General features: G+C 47.9%; 1 protein-coding gene across 1 annotated transcript in view; it reads right to left on the reverse strand.

Moving 5' to 3' along the window:
- The window catches only part of LOC106808779 (reelin-like), a 14,856-nt gene extending 4,697 nt beyond the window's left edge, over positions 1-10,159 (reverse strand). The window contains exons 1-6 of the mRNA XM_014811630.1: positions 10,121-10,159; positions 3,994-4,103; positions 3,635-3,802; positions 2,865-3,082; positions 1,683-1,942; positions 606-794 (exon numbers count right to left, since the gene is read on the reverse strand). Of these exons, the coding sequence (XP_014667116.1) occupies positions 606-794; positions 1,683-1,942; positions 2,865-3,082; positions 3,635-3,802; positions 3,994-4,103; positions 10,121-10,137 (962 nt within the window). The 5' untranslated portion in view covers positions 10,138-10,159. The remainder of the gene's footprint in view (positions 1-605; positions 795-1,682; positions 1,943-2,864; positions 3,083-3,634; positions 3,803-3,993; positions 4,104-10,120) is intronic.
- Positions 10,160-10,558: the final 399 nt, after the last annotated feature.

Here is a 10,558-nt window from a genome sequence, read left to right on the forward strand (position 1 = left end):
GAGAGATAGAGAGAGAGAGTCTGAGCAGAAGCCGAGAGAGAGAGAGAGAGAGAGAGCAGGAAGAGAGAGGAGGAGATTCAGATTCTTTAATTTAGCACATAAATAGGTTGCAATTACAGGCAGTTATGGATAGGGATGACGTGAAAGTACAAACAAAAAAGAATAGTGAATCTACTAACGAAATGATCATGCCTGTGAGGCTCAAGTAGCACCTAGGCTTTCGACGTCGACGCCCCGCATTGAAGCATCTCTCTCTCTCTCTCTCTCTGCGCAGGGCGAATGGTTTGTGTCGAGCCGCACTATTGCTCCGGATGGCAGAATGAGAGGCGGCGGACACAACGCTACACGAAGCTTCGACTACGGCATGTCTTACGTCACTGGGCGAGCGTGACGCGCGTGGCGACACCGCGCGGCAGAGCGGGCTGGCGGACCGCTGCATCCGCACGGCAGCGGCAGCACCTGTACTTCGACGGATGGCTGGCCAGCCGCGAGGCTGTCACCAACCCGCCTCGAACTGCGCGCTACTGAGTACGTCTGTCTGTCTGTCTGTCTGTCTGTCCGGGTCTCTCCGCGACCTTCGTGTCTCTCCACGACCATAACGCCACGCTGTGACCTCTGCCACCTTCCATGTCTCACCTTCAAAGCCATCCTCACAGATGCAGCGTCCAGCCGAGCAGACGCCGTGGCCGCTGCACATGTCTGGACATGCCTCGCCGACGTAGATGTCTCTGATGGCCCACGATGGCGTGTCTTCGTTGCCCGCCGGAGGCTGGATGAAGCGGAACTGCGTTGACCTGCAGCAAAGAAACGTTGTTGCGCACTTGCAATTGTTTTTTCCTGCTATTATTATTATTATTTTATTTATTTATATTGCGCCTTTTTACATAAAACATGGTTCGTACAGGAGGACTGAAATTTTTTCCAAGGACTTTTCAAGGACATTTTATCGAAAATTCAAGGACATTTTATCAGACATTTTATCGGAATTCATACACAGTACAAAACATACCTGGATTAATTTAATAACCCCATTCTTAATCACTGCATGTCACCTCTAAAACTTACCTGGATCACATTAATAAACCCTTCTAAACACTGTCACTTCTACAACATACCTTAATTTACTGACTGATTTTACTGACTTACTGTAATTTATGATCATCATTTAACTGTCTATCGTGTCTAAAGCTTTTTATTGAGGTTTGCACATTATTGATGGTACAACATTTCTTTTTATCACAGGCAAGGATTCTTTCTAAAAATTCAAGGACATTTTCATGAAATTCAAGCACTTTTCAAGCACAAAATCAACATTTACTAAATTCAAGTACTTTTCAAGGACTCCCCTCAAATTCAAGGACTTTTCAAGGACTGTGCGAACCATGTAAAATGATCAAATGCGCAGCATATCAATTAATCGGAAAATTGACTGAACAAATAAGAATGAAGATGATAATAAATGTGGTAGTCCTGTCGCCAAGTAAAGATCCGTGTCCCAAATAGTGGGTACTATCCCAGTATCTGATGCTGTCCCAGTACAGGGTCCTGTCCCAGTACAGATGCTACCCCAGTCATGACCCAACACGGTGCTTTACATGATCTCACACGGATAACCCACCATGTCTCTAGCATACAAACACATAGAAATATCTCGTCGGCGCCGCGAGCACACGTCCACTCACCCGGAGAATGCGTGTTCGGGCAGCGGCAGGGTGACGCGTGTCCAGCGCGTGTACACGTCAGTGCCATACACGGACGCCGTCGCGAACTCGCCCGGCGTGCAGCGGTCGCTGCCGCCGCCGCCGCTGTTCCCGCTGTTGCCGGGATGGCACGCCGGCGTGAGCAGATGCCAGTTGTCGGTGCCGGGGTCGACGTTGTATTCGAGCGCGACCGAGTTGTTGGCACCGCAGCAGAGGAAGCGCTCGGCGCAGCCGACAGCAATCTGCAAACATGAAACGATTTACGAGTTGCGCAAATCACAAACGCGCGCGCGCACGCACGCACGCACGCACGCACACACACACACACACGTATTTATATATATATATATATCAGGAGCTAATAATGACAAAAATACAATTTGGTCACACTCACACTAACGTAGTCATGGTTTGTTAAACGTGTGTGACATGCATATTTTTAACATATTCATATTATCAGGAGCTAATAATGACGAATAATTTGTCATTATAAGCTCCTGATATTATAGTGATCTGTTGGATTCATTGAATTTTTCTTTCTTGAATCATAGAAATTCGTCACTGCACTTCAGTTATGCCTCCAATCTCAAGTCAACAAAGATCTATATAGCGCATATTATATACGTCATAAATATGACATATGCCATACTCATGAGGTTATTACGTTATAGAATATAGATATATCGAGGAGCGTAGCCTGCAGGAGGCGGGAGGAAGATGGCACCCACATTTTGATTTTGGAGAAAAGTGAAAGCCGAATAAATGTAAATGACCCTGTGATACGTGTATATGAATATTTTGGTAATCATCCAGGAAACCTTTGTACTCCCCTCATGCCATGCTATGCCATGCTATCACTATTAACTAAAGAGTGAATGACAAAAACTGAAAGGTTGATAGGCTCTGGTTACCAGTTATCGTTACATAACAGCAATGCGCACGCAAAGCACGCAAGCACGCACGCACGCACGCACGCACGCACACACGCACGCACGCACGCACGCACGCATGCACGCACGCAAGCACTAACGCGTGCACGCACGCACGCAAGCACGCACGAACTCACGCGCGTACGCACACACCCACACACGCACGCGCACGCACTCACGCGCGCACGCACGCACGCACGCACGCACGCGCGCACGCACGCACGCACGCACGCACCTTAAACTGCATCATGTAGTTCTCATCGACGATGACAGGCTTTAGAGTGATGCTCTTGCTCGGGCTGTCGTTGCCCCACACGATGGCGTCACCGCGCTCGCTGCAGTAGCCGCCCAGCCGCCGCCCACCAGGGTGAAAGATCCACGGCACCGTCACCTCGTCATCACCCTCACGGTCCGGCATCCACTCCAAGCTTGCCGGGCTGATCTCAGAGCCACCTGGCGGGGCGATTCAGAAAATTAGCAGCGAAGGGTTACTATACGATCTTTCGTCGTCGCGTTCCAAAATAAAAACAGTAGTTAATGGTTATAATTTAGTAGAATTAAATACAAGCAGCTAACGATTAAACAGCTGCTTAGCTAATAAAAATAACGACAGTTGAATATATGAGATCACGAATCGCGTAGTGTCTCCTTCTGCACTGTTGCAGTTTAAATCCATCACTTTTAACTTCGACATCTTTCTCACAGCAGCCATGTGTTACGCCGAGGCCCGGACCGACAATACGGAATGCAGATCCACTGCACTACCTTATGTTGGTTCGATGAGCTTATCCCTTGAAGCCACTCAGGTTAGTAATTAACAAACACCGCGTTCAATATTTAATTTCTTTCTTGCAATATCGTCGATCGATGACGCTTCGATTCACCCCCTAAATCCCTTTAAATTTAAATTTAAGTTTTTTATTTTTTTAAATTTTTATTCCAATTAATCTCCCAAATTCCCCCCTCTAAACTCCCTATATATCCCACCGACGTAAGGCGGCGCACCTATGAAGCAGTTGTCGAGAGCCCACGCCGGTCTGTCGTCGCTTGTCGGCTGCCAGAACTTGACGCGCGTTGTCTTGGTCTTAGCCGATGGCGGCAGGGCAACGTGCAGCAGCCGCGGCCGCGTATACGAGTCGTATCCCAGCTCGCGTAACTGCATCCACGACGTGCCTGGTAGCGCAAAGAAAACCCTCGCTACAACGCCTCGCGAGACTATAGCTGGTTAGCGAGTACACGTTGTATGCAAACAGTTGCATGCAACACGTGTGTGTGTATGTATGATGGTCTTACATGGAACGGGCCACATCACTGGCACCGTCTGTATCAGTAACACACGCGTGTGAGTTGTGCTCGGGGCATACCTTTATCGGTGGAGTAGTGGATGAAGACAGATTGGTCCCTAGATGTTGGTGTGCTGCACCCAGACTGGTTGCTGCTGCCGCCCAGCTGAACGTGACACTGTAGGAAGCTGCGTCGACAGAGAAGAACTTTATATGTGACATAACCATACTCTTAATGTTCTCTCTCAGCCAGCTATCTTCGTCTCTATTTCCCCCTAGACAGACAGACAGACAGACAGACAGACAGACAGACAGACAGACAGACGTACTCAGTGAGGCGCAGATCGAGCGGGTTGGTGACAGCTTCGCGGCGGCCGCACCCGTCGAAGTACAGGTGCTTGCCGCTGCCGTGCGGATGCAGCGGTCCGCAGCCGCTCTGCCGCGCGGTGTCGCCACCGGTCACGCTCGCCCAGTTGACGTAAGACATGCCGTAGTCGAAGCTGTCGTGCAGCGTTGTCCGCAGCCTCTCATCCGCATCCGGAGCAATAGTGGGCACACACGATTCGCCTGCGAGAGAGAGAGAGAGAGAGAGATGCTTCATGCGGGGGTCGACTCGAAAGCCTAGTGCTACTTTGAGCCTCACAGCACTCATTCGTTAGTAAGTTCACTATTCTTTTTTGTTTGTACTCTCACGTTATACCTATCAATCATACACCTGCTGTATTGCAACTAAGTTATGTGCTAAATAAAAAATCTGAATCTCTCTCTCTCTCTCTCTCTCTCTCTCTTTCTCTCTCTCTGAGATTCAGATTCTTTATTTAGCAGATAACTTAGTTACAAATACAATACAGAAGGTGTATGATAGCCTGATAGGTATAACGTGAGAGTATAAATAAAAAAGAATACTGAACTTACTAACAAATGCAAGTGCTGTGAGGGTCAAAGTTGCACTAGGCTTAAGAAGGGGAGGGGAGTGATGATGACCTACTCTATTCGTATGCGGGACGCATTAACCACGAGTGCCGTCACAAAACACTCTAGTAAGGCGATTATTTTTCTCCCTCGCCTGCACCTGAAGGAAAATTTGCGTCCTCGTTTTTTTCTTGTGCGCACATGTTATGAGGAAACTCGCCAGATTTAGGCAATTAAGATAACGATTAAACACTTGCGAATACTGATCGTTAATTGTGCAAATTAAATTGTTAATTGCAGAACATTAATCACTAATCGCATAACATTAATCACTAAGCGGACAATTTCAGAGTTAATCGCTCAAACGAATTGCCAATTCGGGATGGGACTTTCATGATCAACACAAAGATTATCTGTCATTCGCAATCAACGTGAAGACTAATCGCCGTGTGCAATCAAGACGAGGAGTCATCAACATTCATGATTGATGCAAAGACTCAAGGTTCAACAATTAATGTACAAGCTCACGTCGTTCACATATCTTTACATCCTTCACGTTCCTTTATGAAGGTCACATCTCTCTGTGACCTTCGCGTCGAGATGACCTATCTGCCACCTTCCATGTCTTCAACCTTACAAAGCCATCCTCGACAGATTGCAGCGTCCAGCGAGCAAGCCGTGGCCGCTGCACATGTCTGGACACTGCCTTCGCCGACGGTAGATGTCTCTGTGGCCCACGATGGCGTGTCTTCGTTGCCCGCCGGAGGCTGGATGAAGCGGAACTGCGTTGACCTGCAGCATAAGAAACGTTGTTGCGCACGGTTGCAATTGTTTTTTCCTGCTATTATTATTATTTATTTATTATTTATATTGCGGCCTTTTACATAAAACATGGTTGTAGGCAGGAGGACTGAACTTTTTCCAAAGGCACTTTTCAAGACATTTTATCGAAAATTCAAAAGGACATGTTTATCAGCATTTTTATCGAAATTCAATACACATCAAACTGACCTGGATTAATTTAATAACCCCATTTCTTCAATCACTGCATTTCAACCTCTAAACTTACCAGGGGGGGGGGGGGAGGGGGGAGCGGGGGGGGGTGGATCACATTAATAAACGCCTTCCTAAACACTGTCACTTCTACAACATACCTTAATTTACTGACTGATTTACTGACTTTACTGTATATTTAATTGACATATTTTAACTGTCTATCGTGTCTAAGCTTTTTCAATTGAGGTTTGGCACATTATTGATGGTATCATCATTTCTTTTTATCACAGCTATGGATTCTTTCTAAAATTCAAGGACATTTTCAATGAAATTCAAGCACTTTCAAAGCACAAAAATCGAAACATATATCTAAATTCAAGTACTTTTCAGGACTCCCCTCAAATTCAAGGACATTTTCAAGGACTGTGCGACCATGTAAAATGATCAAATGCGCAGCATATCAATATCGAAAATGACTGAACAAATAAAATGAAATGATAATAAATGTGTATCCTGTCCCAAGTAAGATCCTGTCCCAAATAGTGGGTACTATCCCAGTATCTGATGCTGTCCGTCCAGTACAGGGTCCTGTCCCGTACAGATGCTACCCCAGGTCATGACCCAACACGGTGCTTACATGATCTGCACACGGATAACCCCCCATGTCTCTAGCATACAACACATAGAAATTATCTCGTCGCGCCGGCGAGCGCACGTCACTCACATTGCCGGAGAAGTGCGTGTTCGGGCAGCGCAGGGTGACGCAGTGTCCAGCGGCGTGTACAGCGTCAGTGCATATCACGGACGCGGAGTCCGCCGAACTCGCCCGGCGTGGCAGCGGTCGCTGCCGCCGCCCGCCTGCTGTCCCGCTGTTGCCGGGATGGCACCCGCGTGAGCAGATGGGCCAAGTTGTACGGTGCCGGGGTTCGACGTTGCTATTCGACGCGATCCGGTTGTTGGCACCGCACACAGGAAGCGCCGGCGCAGCCGAACAGCAATCTGCAAACACGAAACGGATTTACGAGTTGCGCAAATGAATCACAGATACAGCGCGCAGCCGAATACGCACGCTACGGCACGCACGCACAACACACACACACACACTGTATAATATATATATATATAGTTTATATATATATATATATATCAGAGCTAAATAATGACAAAAATACAATTTGGTCACGACTCAACACTAACGTAGTCATGGTTTGATTAAACGTGTTTTGACGATGGCATATTTGTTAACATATCATATTATCAGGAGCTAATAATGACGAATATATTTGTCATTATAAGCTCCTGAATCATTAATAGTGATCTGTTTGGATTCATTGAATTTTTCTTTCTTGAAATCATAGAAATTCGTCACTGCACTTCAGTTATGGCCTCCATGGCTCAGTCAACAAAGATCTATATAGCGCGCATTAATTATATAGTCAATAAATATTGACATATGGCCGATACTCATGATTAATTACGTTATAGTAATATAGATATATCGAGGGCGTAGCTGCAGGAGGCGGAGGAAGATGGCACCACATTATTGATATTTGGAGAAAGTGAAAGCCGAAAAATGTAAAGACTGCCTGTGATACGTGTATATGAATCGCTTTGGTAATCATCCGACGAAAACCTTTGTACTTCCCTCACCGCCATGCTATTGCATTGCTATCACTAATTAACCTAAAGAGCTGAATGACAAAACTTGAAAGGTTGATAGTCATTGGTTTACCATTATCGTTACTAACAGCAATTGTGCAGCAAAGCCACGCACGCACTGCACAGGCACGCCGCACGCAAGCACGCACCGACGCAGCACGCAACGTGGCACGCAAGCACGCACTGCACGGCAACGCAAGCACTAGACGCGGTGCACAGCAACGCGACGCAAGCAGCGCAAGAACTCACAGCGCGTACGCCACACGGACCGCACCAACGCACGCGCACGCACTCACGGCGCAGCATGCGCGCACTGCACAGCGAGCGGCACGGCAGCACGCGCGCAGCCTTAAAGCTGGCCATCGATGTAGTTCTCATCGAGCAGTGACAGGCTTAGAGTGATGCTCGTTGCTCAGGGCTGTCGTTGCCCACAATGCGTCACTGCGCTCTGCAGTAAGCCGCCCAGCCGCGCCGCACCAGGGTGATAAGATCCACGCACGTCACCGTTCGTCAATCACCCTCACGGCGTCTCCCGGCATGCCACTGCAAGCCGCCGGCTGATCTCAGAGCCAGCGCTGGCGGGCGATTCAGAATATTAGCACGAGGTTACTATATACGATATTGTCGTGCGTTCGCGTCCAAATAAAAACAGTAGTTAATGATTATAATTTAGTAGAATTAAAATAGCAAGCAGCTAACGATTAAACAGCTTGCTTAGCTATAAAAATAAGCGACAGTTGAATATATGAGTATCACGAAGATCGCGAGTTGTCTCCTCTGCACTGTTGGCAAGTTTAAATCCATCTACTTTTAACTTCGACATCTTTAACTCAGCACAGTCCATGTGTTACGCCGAGCTCCGGACGCGACAATATCGGAACTGCAGCATCCACTGCACTAAAGCCTATGTTGTTGCGCTTGAGCTTATCCTTGAAGCCACTCAGGTTAGCATTAAAAAAACACCGCGTTCAATATTTAATTTTTTCTTGGCAATTATTCGCGATCGATAACGCTTTCGATTCACACCCATAGAATTCCTTTAACTTTAAATTTAAGTTTTTTTTATTTTTTTTAATTTTATTCCAGATTAATCTCCCAAATTCCCCCGTCTCTAAACTCTCCTATATATCCACCGACGTAAGGGCGGGCGCACGCTATGAAGGCGGTTTGTCGAGAGCCACGCCCGGTCTGTCGTCGCTTGTCGCTGCCAAACTTGAACGCGCGTGTGTCTTGGTCCTTAGCCGATGCGGTAAGGCAACGTGCAGCAGCCGGGGCTGGCGTAATCACGAGTCGTATCCACAGCTTGCCCGTAACTGCATCCAGACGTCCTGAAATGGATAGGGAGAGAAAATCGCATCGCTACAACGCCTTGCGCGAGACTAATATGCTGGTTAGGCGAGTACAACGTTGTATTGCAAACAGTTGCATGCAACACGGTGTGTGTGTATGTAGTGATGGCTCTACATGGAACGGGCTACATCATGGCACCGTCTGTATCAGTAACAAACGGCGTGTGAGTTGTGGCTCGGGCATAACCTTTATCGGTGGAGTAGTGAGTGGGAGAACAATTGGTCCCTAGATGTTGGTGTGGCTGCACCAGACTGGTTGCTGCTGCCGCCAGCTGAACGGGACACTGTAGAAGGCTTCGTCGACAGCAGAAGAACTTTATATGTGACATAACGCATACTCTTAATGTTCTCGTCTCAGCCATTTATCTTCGTCTCTGCTTCCCCCCGTTCTCTTCCTCCCTCGCTTACGCTTCCTCTCTCTCTCATCGTCTTCCTACCTCTCTCTGTCCTCTCACTCGCCGATTTCTCTCTCTCTTTCCCCCTTCTTTCCCTCTCTCGTCCCTTCCTCCCTCTACCTCTTCCCCCTCTCTCTCCTCTACACACGAGCACACGCGCGCGACCACACCGCGTGTTCACTGCAAGCACGCATCGCATATCGCGACACACATATATATAGCTAAATTATCAATGCTAATGCGATCCTCCATTTCAACCCACCTCCTCCCCCTCCCTCTACCTCAACCACCTCCTCGCACCCTCCTCACATCAAACTACCTCCTCCCCCTCCGCTCTAACCCCAACCCACTTCCCTTCCCCTACCTCAACCACCTCCTCTCCGTCCCCCTACCTTAGATCTCAAACCACCTCCTCCCCCTTCATCCCTACCGTCAACGACCCTCCTCCGCCCTCCCCTCATCCTACATCAACCACCTCCTCCCCTCCCTCATACCCCACCTCTAACCACCTCCTCGACCCTCCACTCTACCTCACCACCCTCTCCCTCTCCCCCCTACCGTAGATCTCAGCACGCCCCCTCCTCCACGCTCATCCTAACCTCAACCACCTCCTCCCGCGCTCCGCCTCATCCTACCTCAACCACCTCCTCCCCCTCCCTCTACCCACACCTCAACCACCTCCTCCCTTTCCCTCTACCTCAACCACCTCCTCCCCCTCCCTCTAGCCGTTCACCACTCCTCCCCTCCATCTACCGTCAACCGAGCCTCCTCCCCCCATCCCTCTACCCCACACCTCCCCCCCTCCCTCTACCTCACACCTCCGCCCTCCTCCCTCTACTCAACCACGCTCCATCGCCTCTTTTAACCTCAAGCCACTCCTGCTCAACTCTCTTACTGGAGTCCCTGAGGTCCATTGTCCAACTGGAAGAGCGAGTTGTCTCTCGCCGGTGGCGTGTGAACACTAGATGGCAGGTTCTGGGTTAGCTCATCACATAGTTCGCCGACCCTACCTCCTCTGCACCTGCTGCCACACGCCGCGTCCCGGTGCGTCGCCCTGAAGTCATCCTGCTGCCGGAACACCTAAATTATTATTATTTTATTATTAATTATTAATTATTATTATTAATTATTAATATTATTATTATTATTATTATTAATATTTATTATTGATTATTATTATTATTATTATTATTATTATTAAATCTGTTATTGCATGTAAATTCAGATCAAGTAATCGTGTACTGAAGACAGGTCTTTCACGGAGAAAAATATGCTGATTTAAAATGCAATAGTGTTGAGCAGTTAAAATGATCAAAGGAATCTCAGGAAAAATTT

The sequence above is a fragment of the Priapulus caudatus genome, unplaced genomic scaffold, assembly GCF_000485595.1.
Source record: "Priapulus caudatus unplaced genomic scaffold, Priapulus_caudatus-5.0.1 Scaffold304, whole genome shotgun sequence".
In the NCBI taxonomy this organism is placed as follows: Eukaryota; Metazoa; Priapulida; class Priapulimorpha; order Priapulimorphida; family Priapulidae; genus Priapulus; species Priapulus caudatus.